The following is a 23,222-nucleotide window of genomic DNA, read 5'->3' as shown; positions in this document are numbered from 1 at the left end:
AGCAACTTTCAGCCCAGCACAGCAATTTTTATTATTGAAGTGGAAATGTTCTCATAATTTGGAATTTTTCTGTGTCCGAAATGGAACAGGCCAATGAAAATCAGCACCTACCAAATTAATGTAATGGTATTGGCCTGGGGGAAGTAAAAGCTTCCGCTAGATGCAGTCGTTGTCATAATTTAAACCAATTTGTTTATTTGTCAACAAACAGAGTCACAGTCTAACTAGGGCCTCCCCGATGGCGCAGTGGTAGCGTCGTCGCCTTGTAATCAAGGGGTCCCGGGTTCGATACCTGGTGGAGGCACAAGTGGTTCCCACTTGAAACTGTAGGTCCAGTCCCGATTAGCCTTACTGTGCATAAAGTGGACTTAAAAAACACCAACTCAAAACACCAACTCACAGTCTAACTAATTCTGTCTATGATTACCGTGCATTAATTTATTTAACATAAAATTCCAATTTTTCTTTGTAAATATTGTGTATAGTGGTATTTAATATTACTTCCTTAGCAAGATCACACTTGTATAATAAGTAGAGCTCGGATTTTTAGGTTCTAAAAAGTGTGCCTTTAGGTTCTTAGAATAGGCTCTAAAAATATTAAAATAGGTTCGAAAAACCCTAAAATAGGGTTTTCAAATCCTAAAATAGGTCCTAAAAATTTTAAGTTAGGCTCGAAAAATCCTGAAGTAGGTTCAGAAAAACTTAAATAGTTCAAAATTCCTAAAAAATGCTGATTAGGTATAGTCAACAGCAATGAAAATGTGACATCTTGCATAATGTTATGTGTGTTGCCTAACCCTACGGCGATGGCAGAACTTACCATTGGAAATTTGCTATTAAAATCCACTCTTCCCCGTATCGTAGTTAGGCAACAATCTATTTTCGTGTTATCCACAGTCAAACTCCGCAATTTTGTCTGTGAGGATCATCTTATATGCTGAAAATAATGTTTCAACGAAAGCATTGTCAGTGGTGCAAACCTCAATGCTGAAATGTTAGTTTGCAAGACGTGAATGCCTCAAAGCACCGAAGTGACGCGAGAGTGAGCAAAGGCAGACCACTTTCGATTGTACAGATAACAGTGGCACCAGATATTTTGCTTTGTTTAGAGCTTTGAAAAATCACCATTGATTGGAGGAAGGGAAATCGACAGAGAGTACGTTTCACACACTTTCGTCATTGAATTTTTTCGTGACCAAACAAAGGAAATGCCTCTGTGTGACATAAAAATCCTGTAAAATCTTTAAAAATATATAAAATCCTAAAAAAAAAAAAAGGCTTGATCTAGGAGCAACCTAAAATAGGTTGCAACAAGCAAAATAGTTTTTTTAGGCACTATAAAAATTCATAATTGGTTGCATTTCTTTACGCTGACATTACTTATTATTTCTTACATACCTGTAAAGAAAAAAATAGGTAAAAAAACCTAAAATCCAAGATCTAACAATAAGTTGTAATATACGAGTACCTATAGTGAGAAATTCATCTTCAGGGCGTCTGCTCCCCATTTTTTCGTCTTTAGATGGCGGCTGCTGAGGATGAGCCCCCCGAAATAAAATTCTGGTCACGGGCCTATCTTGAACCTTGGACTTGTAGTTTCTGTGCTGTAAGTAACCAGATGTATTTAAATGAGAAACCAGAAGAGTTTTTCGAACATTCTGCCTGGCCGAAAATCATCAATTCGCACAACGAACATCCGTTGCATGACCATTATAATAAAGAATTGCATCTCGTATCTTTCCTTCGCGTTAAGCTTGCGGCCATAACCGTGCATGAGCATAATATCTGATCGTATAGACCTGGCAACATCTCGTCTGGAGGGATCATCGTGAACCTCAGACACTGGAGTGGGTGTCAACTTCCCGATTTGGACAGTAGTTTCTGGAGGTCATGCGACCCTGAGTTTCGCCCACCTGTTGCATGTACGCCCGACCCAGCCGTAACATGAAGATCTCCGACCTGTTCTCTCCATTCACGCGATCTGACGTTTCACCCCATTGAATCAGCCTTGTTTGGACTTGGCGGTTGGTTTACTCCACACCCCCGTTGTGTTTGAGTAATGCGTTCGTGCGTTATTCCTTGCATCATCGCACGAGATACACGCTGCACCTATTGATGATTTAATTTGATTTTTGGTGTCGCTTTTCTGCCACTTTTGGACTAATCGCGAGGATGAGGATGAGTGATGACAGGATGAATTTGATGAAGGGAGACTAAAAAAGAACACCCATGTTCGAAACCGGGACCCCTGGCGTCATAGCGCCCTGTGCTAACCACTCCGCTACGGAGATCGGCTAAGAGCTATTGCAATAATAATGTCTAAATGTGCTCCATGACTAAACGTGCATTAAGATATGCCGCATTATATACTACATATAAAGTAAAGTAATGTGCTCCCCTGTGCTTTCCACCACGCCATGAAGGCATATAGGGGTGTGGAGTTAGGGCCCCACACTTTCTTCATCACAACCGAAGGTGGGGGTGATGTGATCAGCACCACACCCCTGGCCGCTTTTACCCCCCAGAGTTTCCTCCAGGTACCCACTTTGTACGACGCTGGGTGGGCGTCTGAGCAGCTTAACCAGGTGGATCCCGGTTCTCCCCCGCCGGGGATCGAACCCGGTTCTCTCGCATGGTAGTCAGGCGCCCTAACGACTGGGCTACCGCATTGAACAGAAAAATATGTATGACAGTAAATAAATAAATACGAGTTACTGTAGCAAAAAAGGCAATAAATATGACAAAATATGTATTGAAATAAGAAAATATGCATTAAAATTACAAAATACGGACCCACATGTCTTTGCACGTCTAATTTGGTAAAGGTGAAAGTAAAGCTAGTCCATTGTACAGTGCCGCAAGGTCGCATAGGGGAATGTGGAGAGACCTCGTCGAAGCGCGCTGCTGTGCTAACCATTGCGCCTCCAGTTGGGTGTGAAACCTACCTGGGAAACATAGTAACTTGAATCCAGCCCATTATGAAATTTCTTCCGATTTATTTTCTAGTCTAGTGGTTCTCAACCTTCGTAAGGATGCGACCCGGTAAATTCGTTTTTTTTAAATGTCTGATGCCCCGATACCAACATTTCTTTTAAATTTAATTTTTTATGCTTTCGGATTGAGGTTCAGTTTATTGCACATGCGCAGTGAACGAGCCACGCTAAATAACAAATCAAATCAAACACCCAACTGGAGACTTCACACCAAAGTGGCAAGTGAAACTTAATCACAAACTGCCCACATCTGAGTAGCCACTTCACCCTTCAGTCTAGAGAAAATCTCACCGGAGATCACCCACTCCGGGAATGGAATCCGGTTCTCACACATTCTCAATCTATGTGTATTTTCATGTTACTCTTCTACCCCTAAGTTAATCATAACGTTGAGAATGGATGCAACGGAAACAATACTCTCGTTCTAAATTTACAATAGTTTGTCTTGGACTCGTCACGGCAAGTCTTGATGTGACCCTTCTCGCCTCGACTTGAAAATTACGGCCTCGACATTTTACACTGCAATAGCTCGTAAGAAGTACACGCACGTACATTCCAAGATGGGAGCATGAGTCGCGAGGGACCCACTTAAGCAACCCTTACGAAGATGAGACCAAGACCTTTAAGTGGACTACACTCGAGCAATGCAATTAGAGTCTTTCTTACAGGAATCGCATATAAATGGGAGGAGAAAACGTGGCTAATGACTCCTATATAATTAGACCCTCTGCGCTACAACCAGTGGGAGGAATTAAGCTAATTGGATGAAAGGCTGCTAATGCTACGCGGAGGGGGGGGGGGGCTAGTCTTGACTTTCCTGTGTTCAAGTAGAGAATTAGGTTAATAGTAACACAACGGAAGAGAATAAATACTTCTGGCGCAGTGCAGAACTGCCTTACCAAGATCTTTTGTGAAGTGCTCTGTGTATTTCGTTTCGTTTCTGTATAGTTACTGTAAATATTAAAGATGAAATGTACTGAAAAATTCTCAGCCCGACTCCTTTCACACAATATACAGACTGTTCCAAAAAAGTATACACGCTATAACAGGAGTTCAAAAATCAAGTGTCCATTGCATTTTGAAGCACTGCCATTGCAAGAGTTACATACGCAGATGATCTTAACCGGAAAGTCCAGTTTTGTGAGTGGTACGTGACAAAATGTGCCGAACAGATGGATTGTACAAAGGCCCTCACTCAACTAGACTTTTTGTGTAAGGATACATAAAGATATAGTTTACGGTACAAAACCACGCATTGAAGGCACTGAACTAGAATGCGCACAAAGAACGAACGAAATGACGATTCTTGCTGTTTGGTTCCATTGCTTCTTGGGTTCAGCAGTACTTGGACCGAAATGATCAGGCATTGACAAATCTGTAGATTCTAAAAAAAAATTGAAATGAGCTGTATCTTATTAAACACTGACTCTATACACATTAAAAGTGTGTATATTTTTTTGGGACACCCTGTATATGTATTTTTCTCACTCGCCGTAAGGTGTTTTACTTCATAGCGTAATGTGCCGATTTACAGACCATAGCAATATTTTTTATTTTTTTTAAGACACCGAAGGAACAATGGCGGAGAGAATGTGGAAAGATATTTTGTTCTTGCAGACAATACTGGGAAGACATTGGCTGCCTTGAACGATTTGGGGGTTTTAGTTCAAAGGCAATTCACCCTACTCACCAGATCTTGCTCTAACCTTAAAATACACTGAAAAAACTGATATTTTGGAAGGATACAGAGGTGAAAGCAGCAACAGAATAGGTTTTTGCAGACCAGAAAAAATCTTTTTGGAATGTTTAAAGAAACCTGAGACAGAATGGTCCAGGCCTGTTGAACTTCGTGGTGAATATGTGGAATAACAGGGAAGTTTCGTGCTTCTGTATCATTGCCTTCCTGGTCGGTCCCTTAACTTTTCAGCCGCTTCTCGTACAGCAGCCTTGAGCATTAAACAGCCGAGTAGGACAACATTGTTTTTTAAACTTCCCAAGTGTTCTATCACAAAATATTCTTTGGAAAACCGACCACCATATTTCGAAATCGCGGATGGTATATTTCTCACCGTGTTTGATTTTTGCCGATAACATTTTCCCATGTATGTAACACGAAAATGACGCAGTTCCATTTGTGAAATTTGGTGGTGTTTCGGGGAAGCGTTGGAAGTGTGTGTGGATAAATCACTGTTGTCGTAGGCGAAGCTCCAACTCATTTGAAGGAATGTAAATTGCGACAAAAATGGTTTTAGAAGTAGTTTTTGAAAATGGTTTTCTCTTTGTTTCCCTCCCAGGCATCTCCTGGCTCGCAACGGTCCATTACCATTTCCCATTGTTTGTTTAGCCGTGACATGATAATGCACACCTATAAACCTGTAGCGAGGAGAAACAGAATCACAATTCAAACTGACGAAGTAGTTATTGAAGAAAACAAAACGTGACGTTGTGTGCCTGTGTTTATTTATTGTGTGTGTTTTTTGCGTGGCGTGGTTTACTGATTTATGTCCTTATAAATAAAGATACAGAGACAACTTAATTCTTATGGATTCGCAATTTTTAAATTCTTAATATCTCTTGCGGTTGTTGCCCACGGGTATCGCTCTGTTGTGACAAACCTTATTCGGGGTGAGAAGTTAAAAGTGTGTGTGTGTGGTGTGTAGGCGGGTGTCTGCAGTTTCTGTATAAAGGGAAACAACGAACTGTGAAGAATGAAATCCTCTTTAATTCTGGGATCAGAGAGAACCCAGAATTTTGTGGAGGATCCGATAGGAAGCATAATTTTTGTGGATCACTTAGAGGAGAATATTTTGGTGGAGGATCAGAGAATGAGGACACAAATTTTGGTGGAGGATCAGAGAATGACGACAAAAATTTTGGTGGAGGATCAGACATTGAGGACGAAAATTTTTGGAGAATCAGAGATTGAGGACGAAAAGTTTTGGTGGAGGATCAGATATCGAGGACGAAATATTTTGGTGGATGATCAGATATTGAGGACGAAAAATTTTGGAGGAGGATCAGAGATTCAGGACGAAAAATTTTGGAGGAAGATCAGAGATTGAGGACGAAAAATTTTGGAGGAGGACCAGATATTGAGGACGAGAAATTTTTGGAGGAGGACAAGATATTGAGGACGAGAAATTTTTGGAGGAGGACCAGAAATTGAGGACGAGAAATTTGGAGGAGGACCAGAGATTGAGGACGAAATTTTTTTGTAGAGGATCAGAGATTGGGGGGGGGGATTTGGTGGAGGATCAGAGATTGAGGGGGGGGAATTGTAGGATCAGAGGGCAGAAATGTTGGTGGAGGATCAGAGATAAGAGGGCAGACACTTTGGTGGAGGATCAGAGATAAGAGGGCAGACTTTTTGGTCTATCACTGAGAGTAGAAATTTGCTACAAGATTAGATCTCTCGAACGTGAGAGGGAGGGGCTGGGGGAGTCGAGGGACAGAATTTAGGACTGATGTATGAATTTGGAGAAATTGGAGGAGAAAGCCATACATCATCGGCGATGTGAGTAAATGCGCAGACCTTTACGTCACCCAAAGAAAAGCAGCATGACAAATCTTACGATCAAGGAACCGCCGCGAGACTGAAATTTCGTTTTAGAAATTTGAGAAAGTGGATGCTGTATTTCTTTAGATATAGCATGGGACGGGAGGCTTATACTAATACAAAACGGATATTTTTGCCGTACCAAAGTTATTCAGATTCATAGCGATGTCGTTGGCATCAACTTCAGGACAATACCTTCTTCATGACTCAGGTTTTTTTTTTCACCATCCCCCTATGTGGCACGCACATGTGAATGTCTGCGTTAGACGAGAAGAACGTCGAACAAGGATCGGACGTGTGTGAATTTGAGCGTTCGTGTTCGAATGTTGAGAACGTATGTCAAGAGCTCTGAATCGGCAGTAATCTCACGTAGGAAGGGGCGGGAGACCTCGAGATGTTGCCGAGTCAGAAGTGTCCCAGGGAGGGACGGCATTTCGAGATATCGATCACACGGGGGATACTCGCTTCTCTCTTGTGTTCTCTTCAAGTTTCGCCCACGAATCGGGCGCAAAAGAGAGACTATAGATTACATGAAGCTTACCGGGAGCAAATCCGTATCCAAGAAAAACAACCAACCATGTTCAAGGAGGAAGTTAGTGGGGTCATACCCCCCATTTGGCCCAGCACTCCCCCTCCAAAAAGATCAGTCATACTGAGGTACTTTAGGTAGATTTAATTTCATCATATTCATCAGAAGCACATTACTTTTGGAATTTGTATTATTATTATTATTATGGCACTGACAGGTAATATCTCTTTTTAAGATTACTGGTTTCGCAGCGTAGTGGCTAAGGCTTTCTTCTTGTAGTAATGGTCTCGGGTTCGATCCCGGGCTACGTTCATTCTACAGCAGTTAGAATACCACATTGAAATGTAGACAGAGAGATTATAGTAAGAATACATTTATGTTTTAATGAATCGCCCAGCTGATTCAAACCGTATATGCAGCAGAGTTGCTTCGTTCTAGGAGCTAAAGACTCAGTTTTGTACAAGCCAGGGTTGATACATTTTTATGCTATGCGTGGCTCAAGGGGTCACATTAGTTCCCGCCCCTTCCAAGCAACCGAACCTTTATCATCCCGTCCCTCATGTACCAGTTAACGAAGGGCTAGATTTTCATTTCGGTGCTTGCTTCCTCCTGGTTACGCATGTGCGTGTAGCGCTGCTTGGAACGAAGGATCTTTTCCTCAATGGAACAAGAAAAGACTCCTCTCCTCGCTCCTCCACACCCTTTCATTTTTTTCCTTCTTTTTAATCTCGTGTCCGTCTTTTGTGAGCGACATTCAGATTTAGCGGGAACTAAATTTCGTTTCATTACGGTCCTCTCAATTGAATTGAATCACACGCCTCGGTTGCTTTTTCGTGGACAAACCGCAAAGCATTGTGGTCTATTCCTGTTCTCTTATTTTAAGGAAAGGAAGAAAAAAGAAGTTGGTTTGCGAGTGGCTAAAGTTTGGCTCCCATGATTTCCCATACGTGCCCAAGCGTTTTGTTGTATGTCTACCTGGCTTTAGTTTACCCATTGTAATTATGACCTTCCACCGTTTCAAGGTTGCCAACTATCCCTAAGTGAAAAACATCCAGATAAGCTCCTGTAATGCTCTTCTCGAGTCTAAACATTTAAAGTTTTCCAAGTTTGCAGTCAGGTTAAACAAGACTTGTATTATTATATCTATAAATAATGAGATAGACATGATGTATATATGCCAGAATAAATTAAAGTACTATAATGGCTTTAAATTGGGGGCGAAATTACGTTTTACACGAGCTGCTACGAACTTGCGCCCTTGGGCAAAATTTCATTCACTTAAAGACTTGCTAGAGATCAATAGAATGCCATGATGACACACAGAGGTGTGGAGAGAAATATTCCCACCTCAGATTATCCAACCTGGGAATCAAACCCGGATCTCCCAACCACCAGTTAAACGTCCTACACTACATTGCCATGACTCCTAAAATATATATTTATTTTGAAATGTTAAGAAATAATGTATTTTGTGTTTTTTTTTTTAATTTTTGTGTCGCTTTTCCGCCACTTTTTTGCTCATCGCGACAATGAGGATGAGTGGTGATTACATGAAATTGAAGAAGAGATAGTCACTATAAACATCCATGCCAAAACTCGAACCCAGAAACTTCGCTGACGATGTCTAAAGTCGACCACTTAACGCGCTCACCACCACCAAATAATGTGAAATTGACACATTTTCAGTTAAAAACATTGCCGGACCCTGTGGCCGAGTGGTGTCGGCCCCGTGGCGGAGTGGTTAGCACATCGTGCTACGACGCCGGGGATTCCGGGTTCGAATCCCGGCTCGGACATGGATGTATGTGATTGTCTGTCCTGAAAAGTCCTGAAATTGAAAATTGAGTGAAATGATATGAGTGAATGAAGTGTGATGGGGGAAACTTCCGCTTAGGGGCTTTCCTTTATGTAAAAAAAAAAAAAAGTTAGCACATCGCGCTGCGACGCCAAGGGTCCCGGGTTCGAATCCCGCTCGGGCTTGGTTGTTTGTGAATGTGCATTCATCATTTCATCACTCATTCCCATCTTCGCAAATTAGCCAAGAGGCACAAAACGCGAAGTAAAATAAACTAAATCAATCAATCAATCAGTTAAAAACATTGCACTTTTAGTTAATTCCTTAATGAAAAATTCCAAAAATTATAATCATTAACACTTCTATATGTGTTTTAAAATGTACTTTTAAGAGAAGCCATTTATTTCTGTTTTTCCTGTAATTTTCAGAGAAGCCATTTATTTCTCGGTTTCTCCTTTAATTTCCTGTTTCTCCAATGTATAGGGCATGCCCGGAGAAAAAGAAAACGTCTGGTAGCTTTTTAACAAAGACGAATTGCATAGCGTTGTAGTAAATTTCTGAAGAAATCCATTTGCGCATGCGCCGATATGGCAACATAGCAAAATTTTGCTACCGGCCTAATTTCGTGATCACTTGTATAGTTTTAGACGATACTCGGAGGGCAAGATTTTTCTTGCCTCGTTACCATCCCTAGGATTACATAACTGTAACTGACAACTTCAAGTTGGGTGTAAAACAGCTAAAATAAAAGATTCAATTCCAGCAAGAGGAATAAGTTAATCCGCCAATGGTTCTTGCCACCAGTTGGATGTTAATCCGTAAAGCTCCAATGATTTTTAGTCTCGCAGGATATACGTGTGAATCCTGAATTGAATAGCAACAAGTGTCAGATGTCTTTTTTAAACACATTCGTCGCATGCTGATCCTTTCAGACACGGTCTTTGGATGTTAAGCTTTTATTTTCTCCACCAACAGTCGGAGGAATGTAGTACCTGCAGGCCATTCATTCCCTATAGCCATGCAGGTTTTATATGCAGATTTTTTCACACATTATTCCTGTCGCATGCATCGAGTGCGAAATTAGATGCTATTGTAATGCAAGAATGCACCGCGGGACACGTTTGGCAAATACCAGTCACCTCCGAACGAACGTCGAACATGCATTTTCTGCTGCAGCTCTACAGTAGTTCAGTTTATGTGTATAAGGGAAATTTCTCACAAGTGACAAGCGACTTGAGGATTACACCAATTGAATGCAGTCTTGTGTAGCGTGTCATGCAGCTGCGGTGTAAGATGATGATGTTAATTGGTTCGTTTTCCCCAAGTGATACGTGTCGCTTGGATGTGAAAATTTTCGGGACTTCTCTTCCACGCAGTAAATCTTGTGTGGCTCGCATTCTTGCAGGCTAGCGAAGCTCTGTCGCTTGGATTTACAGACAGGAGAATCATATGTGAGGTCGTGTATTGTCCTGCGTCTCATTTGTATGTATGGTGAGTGACTCTCCAGTCTCAGCTTTTATTATAGATGTTAGGTATTTTTAGTTCTCGGAGACGTATATTGATTTACGGGGAGAGGGGAGGTGATATGGATTTCGCCTACACAAAAACACGAATCTTTAATTCTAGACACTGTGGCGGAGTGGTCAGCACAACATGCCACGAAGCCAAAGGTCCCAGATTCGAATCCTGGGTTGATCATAGACGCATCATTGTGTGTGCCCTATCATCCATTTCATCAGTTTATCATCATCATCGAAATTAACCCAAGAGGTAGAAAAGCGGCGTGAAATGGTCGTTATGATCCGTACAGTAGCGGCGGTCCAGTGGAAATCGTTCACCTCTCAAGCGAGAGAACCCATGTTCGATTCCCGTTGTCAGCAGCACTTATTGGGTAGCCTACTTGAGAGGAAAGGTTGTTCGAGCAATGTGCTGATCACATCACATCACATGCATTTGGCAGATCGAAATGTGTAGAACCCTTTTTATATGTACAAGGAGAACTTTAATTTTATATTTAAAACTCCATAGGCTCTATGTGGTTGAGACTCGCCAGGGTACTATTAAGGATTATAATACATACAATTTCAAACCACCCATGTGAGTTCAGTTCATATTAAGTGTCATATACTCGTAAGGCATTTTCATATTCAACGGCTTCAATCACCCAGACTTTGATATTTGGTGATCTGAAATGTCCCCAACAGGGAATCCAATCCTTGACCGCATAATTTCAAGACTGTAGGATCGATCCATTATTTGTGATTGACGTGGAAGATTAGGAAAAAACCCAACAAGAACGTAGGACTTGCTGCCAGAACAACCCTCTTCCATCAATGAAATTCTTGAATATGCTCCTGCTTGGACGTATCGCCTCCCCTTCGTCATGTGCGAAGTCGATTATGATAAGCAGATAATTGGCCTCCTGGAGTTTTTTCACGTAAATTGGCACCTGTGCTATGCCGGCCTTTGTCGTCAGACAGGTAGGTTCAGAGCAGCCGAGAAGGTTTAGGGGGGAGGAAGGTAAAGAAAAAAAAAACTAAGTGGGTGGAAGCGCTGCCAGGCTCGTCTTCCCTGGAGCGGTATGTGTGAGGCGTGCGTAAGTATGTGTGTGTGTGTGATTTCATCCTCCTCTGCCAGTACACAAGCGACGCTTAGAGCGTTCACATCACGCTGGAGCAGTGTTGGGCAACCGTAATGTGCAAAGCGACAACGCCAAAACAAATGAAGGCTGAGAATAAGTGAAGCTAGCAAGTGGTGGCGGATATCACGCTGCGCTCTTGGGGACTACAAACGTTTGTTGTGGCGGAGGTGTTGAAAAAAAAAGTGTATGTGTGGGAGAGGAGCTGTAACGTTAGTTTTGCATTTTTTGTGGGAGGGTGTCTTGTAACTGTGCGACTGCTGATTTTGGCGATTTGTGTCATGAACAGCGAACGTGCTAAGAAGCAGTGTCTGGAAAGTGTAAACTGATCCGCTATAGTTTTTATCAGTGTACTGTGCTGCTGTGAGTGCTGGTGAATCTTGCAAAAGGAAAATAAATTGTGTTACGACTGGGGATTGGCTGGAACAATGGGCTCCAAAACACAACATCAATGGACCGCATTGAGCAGGAGCGTCATAGGTAAGGTCTCTCGGTGGTGATGTGGGAGTAGAATGACTTTATAATTGCCCGGAACACGATGCCAGTGTTCGTTCAGGAATCACGTTTATTTACCCTTTGTTTCGGGTTTACCTACGTGTGTATTCCAGTTACAATCGATTAGACGTGCTTTATGGCGTTTACGTTTGTGGTTAGCACGCCAATGGCCTTGTTTCGCTGGAAAGCACGTTCGTGGTTTCTGCATGTGCAATTCTGTCTGGGTACATGTGAGCGATAATAGATGACACTTTATATACTTCATTTAATTGTAGAAACAGAGAGAAAAAAGTGCCCACAAACTAAAATAGTATATTGCATTGTGTACATGTAATAGAACTTCTACCAATATGATTATTATGAAATACTTTTGTAAGGAGTGCTGCTCACCTAGGCCTTAACTGCCATGACGTTAATGCGTCCTTTTTATGCCATTAATGACGTACTAGTGACAAAATAATACAAAAAATGCATAAGTTACTGCCATTACAGTTACTTAAAAAAATTACCTCTCCTTTCTTCTTGAGCAACGGGTCGCCAGTTGCCTGGGCTTGCCTAGTATTCATGTCTTCATGGAGAGTGAGCCCTGCGTATTTTTATTAACAGTGCTATATTACTAGTGTCATCATATGTGTAACCTCTAACCAAGATCCCCCCCCCCCCCGGCAATTAATCACAATATTGACTGAATTTGCTGAACGGGCCGATGTCGCAGAACTTCCGTATCGTTTAAACTGGCAACTTAACTTACTACAGATTTTGATTACAATTTATAAACACGATGTACATATATTTAAACAAAACAAATAACACTGTTGCTTGTTAAAAATAATGTACCCTCAACATAAGAACATATTCAATTCTTTTGGTTGAAAGTGATTAAATTATTGTTTCGTGTTTGCTTGCATTTTGTGTAGTTTTACATCGCTTTTCTTGCAACTTTTGTCTAATCGCAAAGATGAAGATAAATGATGATTGGATGAAAGTGATGAAGGGACAATCAAAGCACACATGAACAAGAGAATATAGAACTCCAACCCAAAAAGAGTTCTATACTGGATGTGGGTTTCAGGCGCCTTGAGCCTCGTTTACATGCAAGAATTCAGTTTCCATGGTGTATCACGTGCATGAGGTCATCTTTCTATTGCCTCACACCCCACAAAAAGTTTGGCAAAGTCCACTTTATGCCCACATAGGTTAGTCGGGACTGTATACTTACAGTGTAAAGTGGGGTCCGAATCTGTCTACTATGTGCCTTTAGTGAACCCAAAAGAAAGAGCTATGAACTTTCTTTTCTTAAATGAAACGCATGGGTGAGAATAAGACTAAAATAATCTATGGGCGACGGCAAGACCACATTAATGCTTTGCATTAAACTCTTAAATACTTGCTCGATTCGCAACAACACTGCTTATTTTCTCGAAATTCATAATTTTGTTATGTGGTGTAAGGGTCATCCTTCATGTAGTACATCTAATTGTCAACCCCACTTCCACTTATTTCATCCTGGACTGCATTTTGCAGACTAACGAGGCTCTGGCGTTTGGACCAATGGCCAGTATAATCCTTGCTGTGTGTGTGTGTTGTCCTGTTTTTTTCTACGTCATGGACACTTCTGGATTGTAACAATTCCATAGCAAGCTAATGGGATCGTTACAACCCAGAAGTGTAATGAGTGCACCTTTACAGTCTCAGCTTTTAACCCAAGCAAGAATGTTTCAGTCCGACATTACAGTTATGTTAGGTATGTGACGGGTGCAAGATAGCCTAAGTGCTGACGCACCCAAACCTACAAATTCAACCATATGTTGTTGTTTTTGCACAGACTCCATCACTCCAATTTTGTTTTTCAACCGATAGGAATAATATTTACATATCCTTTTTATGCTTAATCTTACGCTGTTATTGAGCTTATTAGCATATTCATTCCTGCATCATATACAAAAATATTAAGGGAAGCGCGAGCGTTCTTGTATTCTTTATTTATTTTTTATTTTTTTTACATCATGTAGGTATTTTACACACCACACAGGAAAGCCATTCGAGACGTTAACTTAACGCACGTTTTTATTAACAAAAATTGTGTATCTCGCAGCCTCGAAATTCTAAACTAGATACAGGGTGAAAATCAATATGCTTACGTTTCAAAAGCAAGAAACATGCTGAATAATTTATTGGCTGTAATAGAATTACGTCAGCGTGTTCGCAAAACGTGTTCAGTTATGCTGACTTTGCTTCGCGTCAAAGGGCAGTCTGTGCAGTGTCAGTGAATGTTTTCTGACTACATTTGTGCACATCACTGCGAAAATTCCACTGAACAATTTGTTTTCCTCATAACGTGAATGACTTTTTTTTTTGTTGGATTTTATAAAACCAAAGTGGCAATTCATACATAAGGACATTATTTTGTAGCCATAGGTCTTCATAGAAATAATATTTTCCTTATTGTGAAAAGACTGCTGCTTTGTTTTATAGTTTGTTTTTTGGAAAGTAATGCTCTGGATATATATTCACATTAAAAGTATAGTACAATATCTGATAGCCATGAAATCTAATGTGTGTTACTCTATTAATGTAAGACTGACATCTATCATGTTGTACGTAAACTCTGCTAACGTTAGGCTATCTTTTTTCTCTGGGCTTCACCCAGGCTAAATTAAATGGGCACCTAGGGAGGGGACGGGCAAAGGTGGTCGGATTGTGGAGCTGATTACATCACACACACACAAAAAAAAATAGAACCCTCCACATCTCTCTCTCTCTTGATATGGTTTCACAACATATTACAAATGCAGAGGGCCCGTTTAACCGTTTGCCTTTCCTATTTTAATATTGTTATTTGCATACATCTTTCCAGCACAGATGTCTTGCTTTGAGGGTATTCTACCTACATTATCTCTTCTAAATGACACAAATATTTCTGTGTGAAAGGAACATAATGCGATCGAATACGGTAGTATTTCAGCTCATTTACAATAGGTGGCGCAAGGGGGAATGCGTGCTCTAAAAAGACATATATTAAGCTCCTGCACTTCCAAAATTCTTTTCCATCGTAACAATAATGCACTATAAAAGAGTATTATACAGGTGCTATTGTGATATAGTAATTGTTTATGTTATTCTTATTCTTAATTGTCTGGTTTTGTAACCTGCATTTAGACCATTTTCTTAAGTTATGACATGGGACTTCTTTCTTATCTGGTAAAAAGCTCCCATATTAATTTAAATTTACTGTAAGTGTGACTGTACTGTAAATTATAAAGCATTTGGTTTATTGAAGGTGCAGTGTTGCCGTGTAACTTTCCCGCTACAACAGCAGACGACGCCAGTTTATCGGCAACAGTGTCCACGTGAAGTAGTGGCGGGATTTGCGATTAATTCATGATTTGTGGTAGACTTTATAGAAATCTGGTGGGGGCGATCAACTCTTCGGTACGCCCCTTAATTCACCCACGAAGAATCTGCGATTTGAGTCACGCTAGACCTCGCAACGTGCGTGAACGTTTCGGAAGTGCTTCAAATGGGGCGGATGCAAGCTGTGGAAATCGTTTCTCGAAACTCCCGGTGAACGATCTGTGTGGAGAATTGCATCACCGTACTCGGAGCGAGGAGGATATGTGAAGGGTGTCAATGTTAGGCGAACCCGCGACCAACCCACGTAGTTATGCAGGTTCCAGCAAGGCATCCTTTCCCAGTAGGTACAGAAAATCCTCCCACAGAGTACTTGCACTCTGACTCATTCTGGCGTGGACAAACTTCACAGAGTGTGATTGTGTGAGCTGGCAGTTTTACAGGAATAGTTCATTTATGGTTTACCAACATTTGCTCTTGTTCCCTTATGTCTATACGATCGGTTCATGGAAGGTTATGGTTATTCTTGCACTATGCACCCTGGAATTAATGTACAAGATTGAACTTTGAGATAGGACACTAGAGTGTCAGTTGCGGGCGGTGTGGATGGTAAGTAGAGGGTGGATTCATAATCGCCAGGAGCTTTTAAAATGGCTAGTCAAATGACAGTAAAACAAGAGGAACTAAATGCAGTAGAAATTTCCTACTTAAAGCGACATTAATGTAGGGACATTGCCTCTTGGTAGAATGCCGTTACACGAGTAACACTGACTATTGCAATGATACTTGTCATGTCACAGAACGAGGACATTAATCTTTGAAATGTCGACAAAGGAGGCATTTGCTATTAGAGAATTTCGCTAAAGGATTGATTATTTGCTATTAGAGAATGTCACTAAAGAAGGTACTTTTACTATGTCGCTAAAGGGGGGGCATTTATCTTTGACATGTCGCTAAAGGAGGGGCATTTACTTCTGGAATGTCGCTAAAGAAGGGGCATTTACTTCTGGAATGTCACTACAGGAGGCGGCATTTACTTTTGGAATGTCGCTAAAGGAGAGGACATTTACTTTTGGAATGTCGCTAAACGAGGGGCATTTACTTTTGAAATGACGCTAAAGGAGGGTAATTTTTTCTTGGAATGTCGCTAAAGGAGGGACATTTACTTTTGTTAGAAAGTCGCTAATGGAGGATAATTTGCACTTTTAGTGGAGGGATTGGGGAGATGTAAATGACTACTAATTTCACTGAAGGAATTGTATTTGTACAGTATTTGCTGAAGGAATTGTACTGAAACTTGGAAAAAGGTACAAATCTAGATAGCAAGTGTGAGAGTGAATGAACTTCTGTTTCTCTCTCATTGAAAAGACTAGGAGCAGTTTTTTTTTATATAGCTCTATTCATGGTATTTGGTTACCATATTCCAATAAATAAAATTAATTCATATCCATTCGGTATCCACAAACGCGATAAAATGCAGGGACATACTTTATGCATGCCGCAACCACCTAGCCGTGCGTGTAGAAACGTGCCAGTACGTGCCATGTGTTACTGAAAATCCACAGCAACCTCACCTCACAGCGCGATATGAAACTAATCCCGAAGTTTATTGTAAAAAATGGGAGAGAAAGAAAAATGAGCATCACCTAGAGTCTTATTTCGTGGCCGGGTTCCTTCCATTGTCAAGGAACCAGTTTCCCTTTGTCGCCTCCAACCGTGAGTCATCGTAAGATTGGGAGGACCAGACTACCGGATTGCGACGGGGGCCGAGGTTGGCAGAGACGTTTTGTTGCCAGCATCACCTAACGGTGTGGGATGCTAGAGTGAGATCCTTGAGTCTGGCGCGTAACGCGATGCAAGACGGTTTGCGTTCTGTTGTGCAAGCTGCGAGAAACGGAGACGCGAATTCGCGCTATGCGTGTGACACTCTGGTGCCATGGACGATCAGAAGAGACCGCGCCGGAGTACAGCAGGAGGTAAGAACAAAGGATTTTGCTACCTTTTCTGCCCCCGCTTTTTTACTTCACAATGCCTTTACAGGCAAGGCTGTAGGACAAGTTTCTTCACGCCCCAGTCAACTTATTGTCATTTCGAAATATGTGTTTCTTGGCATAATCAGCAGACGCCTTCGGACTTTGATCTAGCATCATGGCATTGCTAACCGGGGGAAAAAAATCGCACTTACAATTTTTGGTTTTGAAAACTGAACTAGCAATAACCTTTGAAGGCTATACCCTGTTCCAGCTAACTGTGGAGCAAGGCGGCGCATAGCGTCAGAGAAGCGAGGGAAATCTATCGGCCAGAGAGAAGCAATAGACGCTAATGGGAAGGCTGGTAACTTCAGTCGCTTTTCCCCACTCCACGCAATTCCGTTCCTCTCACGTGTTCATTGGTGGAGCAGTCTCGCGTTACTACTTGCGCAGAGACTAGTTTTCGTTTGCCTGCTCCACAGTTAGCTTGGACGGAGTATAGTATATCGAGACCCCTCTTGTTACCCATATAGTACTTGGTACACTGGAACTCGCTACGTTTTCAAAAAGCTCCCTAATTGAATTCAGGATGCTGCGTCATCACTGGCTCTCATCGGGAATCGAACCCGGGACTGCTCGCACCAAAGACGGAAACACTAGATATAGCCATTTTGGACCCTTCAGTTTACACAGAGAAATAACCCCTTGTCTGAAAATCCTTACCTGAAAGGTAAGAAAAGGGGGTGTAAAAAACCCCTTGACATGTCTACCCCGAAATAACCACAAAATACCCAGCCCACAATTGATTTTATCGTCAATTCCTGACTAGTCGTGTATCTTTAGGTTCATTAACGAAGACTGAGAATAGTCTGTCTCTTTAGGTTCGTTGACGCAGACGAAGAATAGACTGTCTCTTTAGGTTCGTTGACACAGACGAAGAATAGTCTTTCTCTTTAGGTTCGTTGACGCAGACGAAGAATAGTCTGTCTCTTTAGGTTCGTTGACGCAGACGAAGAATAGTCTGTCTCTTTAGGTTCTTTGACGCAGACGAAGAATAGTCTGTCTCTTTAGGTTCGTTGACGCAGACGAAGAATAGTCTGTATCTTTAGGTTCGTTGACGCAGACGAAGAATAGACTGTCTCTTTAGGTTCGTTGACGCAGACGAAGAATAGTCTTTCTCTTTAGGTTCGTTGACGCAGACGAAGAATAGTCTTTCTCTTTAGGTTCGTTGACGCAGACGAAGAATAGTCTGTCTCTTTAGGTTCGTTGACGCAGACGAAGAATAGTCTGTCTCTTTAGGTTCGTTGACGCAGACGAAGAATAGTCTGTCTCTTTAGGTTCGTTGACGCAGACGAAGAATAGTCTGTCTCTTTAGGTTCGTTGACGCAGACGAAGAATAGTCTGTCTCTTTAGGTTCGTTGACGCAGACGAAGAATAGTCTGTCTCTTTAGGTTCGTTGACGCAGACAAAGAATAGTCTGTCTCTTTAGGTTCGTTGACGCAGACGAAGAATAGTCTGTCTCTTTAGGTTCGTTGACGCAGACGAAGAATAGTCTGTCTCTTTAGGTTCGTTGACGCAGACGAAGAATAGTCTGTCTCTTTAGGTTCGTTGACGAAGACGAAGAATGACTCGACAACTAACACTGTTTTTGAGAGATGTGCTGCTATGGCTTCGTGTAGTCAGTCCCACGTAGGGTTTTATCCGGAACTTTCAATCTGTAAATTCGTATTTAGTGGGGGTGTAATGGTAAATTTTAGAGCCAAAATGACCATAAATTGGCCTTAGTGGAAAGAGACGTATGGGGAGATATTGAGGAAACTTCGGGGAGGTGTAAGGGGTGAGGTATCTCACCTCATTTCATATAAATCAACAAGTGCATCCACGTGACAAGCAAGCCTTACAAACGTAGTTGATGGAAACTGAAAAGATACTCGAACACCACAGATTCAGCTGAACATGACAAAAAGTGGAAGTTCCAGATAGCCTAACGGTGGATGCACGTGTCGTCTAGTCAAACTAATTTCATAAGTATATAGCAAAAGAGAAAATATGATTGAATGTTTAGGCCTTGTAACAACACACGCATTGCCAGAGAAAAAAGGAAACTATTGGAGCAAAGCACTTTCCTAATTACCTTTTGGAGCTCTGCAATTATCGGACGCTGCGTGTTGTCGCCTGGTGCTAGCCTCGCAAAAACATCTCTCGACAATAGCAGGGCTTTCTGGAAGTGTCTTAACCTCTCGCATGCTGCTGTTGGGTAGCCTGCAGCCAGACTTCTTGCCCAAAACATAAGCAATTATGTGTTTTTTTGTACTGAAGACAATACAAGACTGGTCGTAAATGTCTTTCCCTTGCCTTCCTGTCGAGGGTCGACGTTTCTTACAGGAATTCCACCGCTAGGTTGCTCTCTTGCTTAATTGCCCACGTGGGTAACAACAGAAATTAAGCAATTGCTTCCAGCTGTTTGTACATTTGGTGCTGATTGTGGATTTTGGAACGAACCAAACGCATATATTAGGACATTTGGTAATGAGATGTGAGTGACTTGTTGATGTAACCACGTGTGTTTTGCTAATTCGCGTTTCTACCGTTCGCGTAACGCATCTATGGAAGCAAATTATGTAGTAAAGCATCATCTGAATATTCATCTGGAACGTTGGAGGAAAACAATCGGCTGAGCGAGCCTCCCGATACGTTGTATTGTCGCCGGCTCCTGTGGCGGAGTGGTTAGCACATCGCGCTACGACGCCAGGGGTCCCGGGTTCGAATCCTGGCCTCGGCATGGATATTTGTGAGTGTCCATTCATCAATTTCATCATATCACCACTCATCCCAATCTTCGTAAATTAGCCAAAAGTAGCACAAAAGGCGAAGTAAAATAAAGCAAATCACACGTTGTATAGTCAAGGGGTCCAGAGTTTGTTCCGGTGTAGGCATATTGCAAGCTGATTCGGATCTCACTCTAAACTGTAGGCCCAGTCCCTATTAGCCTTTCTGAGCATAAAATGGACTTAAACTTTTGCAACGTCTGGCCCAAGGAGCCAAATTGTTCATGCTCACTTCACTAGTGTTGTAATGTCAGCCATTAGTTCTTATTTTAAACAGGCAGAGAACATGTACAGTGACTGATTGCAACTTTTTACTTTAATAAATGAAGAGAAATGAAAAGAAGATGCAGCAATTTAGAATGAAAAATTAAAAATAGATAGGAGAAAGAGAAGAAGGAAGTAGAGATTAAGATTGATTGATTTTGGTTTATTTTACTTTGCTTTTCTTCTACTTTTTGCTAATCGCGAAGATGAGTATAAGGGATGATATAATTACATTTATGAAGGAACACACAAAGAACCCCCATGCCCAGGCCGAGATTTGAACCAGAGACTCGTCGTAACGCCTGTGCTAACTACTCCACCATGGGGGTCGGCTTAGAGAACGAGAATAACAAAAATATGCCAAGTAGAAGAACGAAATTGAAATTCGGAAAGAATGGACTGGGAACGAAGATAAAATATAAAAAGAGAAATAATAATGAAGATAATGTTAGAGAAACAATGAAGAAGAGTAAAAACGAATGGATAGTAAAACCTGAACGATGAGGAAGATATCAACGCACAAGAAAGATCGTAAGGGAGAGATCAAGTAAGGATAGAAATAACCCACTTGTTAGAAAGAAGCAAAGCAGCTCCAAGAGATGTTGTAGCAAGGAGGAGGGAAAGGTCGACCTGTACACGTGGGAGAGAACGACCCTGGAGGATATGTGCAAAGTGTCAAAAGGAGTGTTTTACATGACAGTTGGGAGGAAAGAAATCCCTTTGTCGGCATTCACAAACGAAGCGAGTTCCAAGTTTGTGGACCAATATCTTTTCACTGGAACTGTAATCGCTGTCAACAGGTGATCCTGTGGAAAATACAAGATACGTTCCAGATAAGTGCCTTTCCACCATGTCTTTCGAGCACAGCAGGACACCATAACAGCTCAATGGATTTAATGATTTTATGTTACTTACTGCCCTCAGAAAAATCTCAACGAATTTTTATTCTTTAGTTTTAATAGCGAATTCCATGACCATCCTTGTTCAATGATTCAGTTTCGTATATGTGAAGTTTTATTCATTGGTCTAACTTTATGTATTTAAAAGATAGTTCCTAGTTCCAAATGCACCATTAGACGTTTTGCATTCGAATGGAAACACAGTTAACCCTTGTCTCCATGTTAATAAAACATTAAAATACTGACAACTTTGCCTTAGGCAAAATATTATAGTATAGAAAAAATATACACTAAAAACCAGTGGCGTATGCTGAGTTCAAGATCTGGGCTATCTCATTGTCACGTGCTCCTAGGTTATGAATAGAAATAAGTTTACCAACTCCTAGGAAATCAGGTTGCCAACTCCTAGAAAATCAGGTTGCCAACTCGTAGGAAATCAGGTTGCCAACTCGTAGGAAATCAGGTTGCCAACTCGTAGGAAATCAGGTTGCCAACTCACAAGAAATCAGGTTGCCAACTCCAGAATCACCATTATCTATTCACTGATATGAATAATTTTATTTACAATTTCTGATCGATTTTCCTCCTGTATTTTATTCTCTAGACTTCCGGCTTCGCAGATAGCCTAGCTAGCCTAGAATGTACGCTCCTGCTAAAAACGTAACGTTTCCAGCCTCTAACAGGGTCTTCTTCAGACGAAACTTCAATTTATTGTGAATCTTCGTCTGAAGAAGACCCTGTTAGAGGGTGGAAACGTTACGTTTTTAGTGTATATATTTTTTATACTATAAAATTTTGCCTTTGTCAGTATTTTAATGTTTTATTAGAATGGACCAAAACAACAGGCGAAACTAACAGCAGCATCAAGTAAGATTACACATAGGAAATATTGCTTGCAAATTCTTGTGCAACCACATTCTAAAACGTGCTTAATTTGAGAAAATGTCTAATGGCAGGGAACCGAGAATGCGTGACGAGACATATCCTCGGCATTGGGTAAGCGGAAAGTTGATTGCTTTGGTATTGCACGAAGACACTCGGAAGTGACTTTGGTAGATACTTGCTTGTTATGTGACTGTTTGACTATTTTATACAGTAATGTTATCCTGAAGTTTATCTCTCTTCGTACTTTTTATTGAGGACAATGAGAAGGAAAACATTTATACCCTGTGCTGGATACCTCTGGAGCAAGCGAACGAAATTAGTGACGCGAGACGGCTCCTCCAATGAACACGCGAGAGGGAACGATATTGTGTGAAAGGGGTGGGGGGAGCGACTGCAGTTTCCAGCCTTCGTGTACTGCTTCGCTCTGCCCACTCAATTCTTCCCCTTCTTTGTCGCGTTGCGCGGCCTTGCTCCAGAGATAAGCGGGATAGGGTATAGGACGTAGTTGAGTCTAGCTAGATTTGAAGGACATGCTGTGGTTCAAATTGAAGAACAGTATTCAATTTTGAGAAATGAAAAGTACCGGAGCAAAGTCGCAGATAACGGTACAAGAAAGAAGAAAGAGAGTGGGCGGAACAAATCAGTGCGTGCTGTTGCAACGGCTGGTATAGTGGGGCCACAAGCACAAGAGCAAAAGAACGTGCGCAGAATCGCGTGTCCTGTGTATCGTAATCGCGCGTGTATGGGAGGGGCAGAATGGAGCAGGCTAAGGCCCGCTTTAGACGAAAGCATTTTCTTTAAGCTTTTTTCTTAACATTTATGCCGTGACCAAATAGCTAGTGTAAAGTGTGACATATTGCATGGTATTTCTCAAGGATAGAACCAGCTCTATTTCCGTATCATTTTTCGTAGCATAACCAATCAGAACCGACTATGAGCATAACCAATCAGAAGCGACTATGAGCATAACCAATCGGAAGCGGCCTCTAGGTCACGAGCGCAGTTGTAATGGCGGCCGC

The 23,222-nt window shown here is 41.6% G+C and overlaps 1 protein-coding gene across 6 annotated transcripts in view; it reads left to right on the top strand.

Annotated features, from left to right (window-relative positions):
* Window positions 1-23,222, top strand: part of rols (zinc-RING finger and ankyrin repeat domain-containing protein rolling pebbles) — a 717,828-nt gene that overhangs the window by 595,602 nt on the left and 99,004 nt on the right. Inside the window, exon 1 of one of the 6 annotated variants that reach the window (XM_083141134.1) lies at window positions 11,608-11,991. The exons of the other annotated variants lie outside the window; for them this stretch is intronic. Within the exon in view, the coding sequence (XP_082997260.1) occupies window positions 11,940-11,991 (52 nt within the window). The 5' untranslated portion in view covers window positions 11,608-11,939. Of the gene's footprint in view, window positions 1-11,607; window positions 11,992-23,222 lie in introns of those variants that run through there. 6 annotated transcript variants of the gene reach the window in all.

Source organism: Lepisma saccharinum, chromosome 1 (genome assembly GCF_977018435.1).
Source record: "Lepisma saccharinum chromosome 1, izLepSacc3.1, whole genome shotgun sequence".
Taxonomy (NCBI): Eukaryota; Metazoa; Arthropoda; class Insecta; order Zygentoma; family Lepismatidae; genus Lepisma; species Lepisma saccharinum.
Note: the sequence above shows the minus strand (reverse complement) of the source record. Positions and strands in the feature narration are given on the sequence as shown.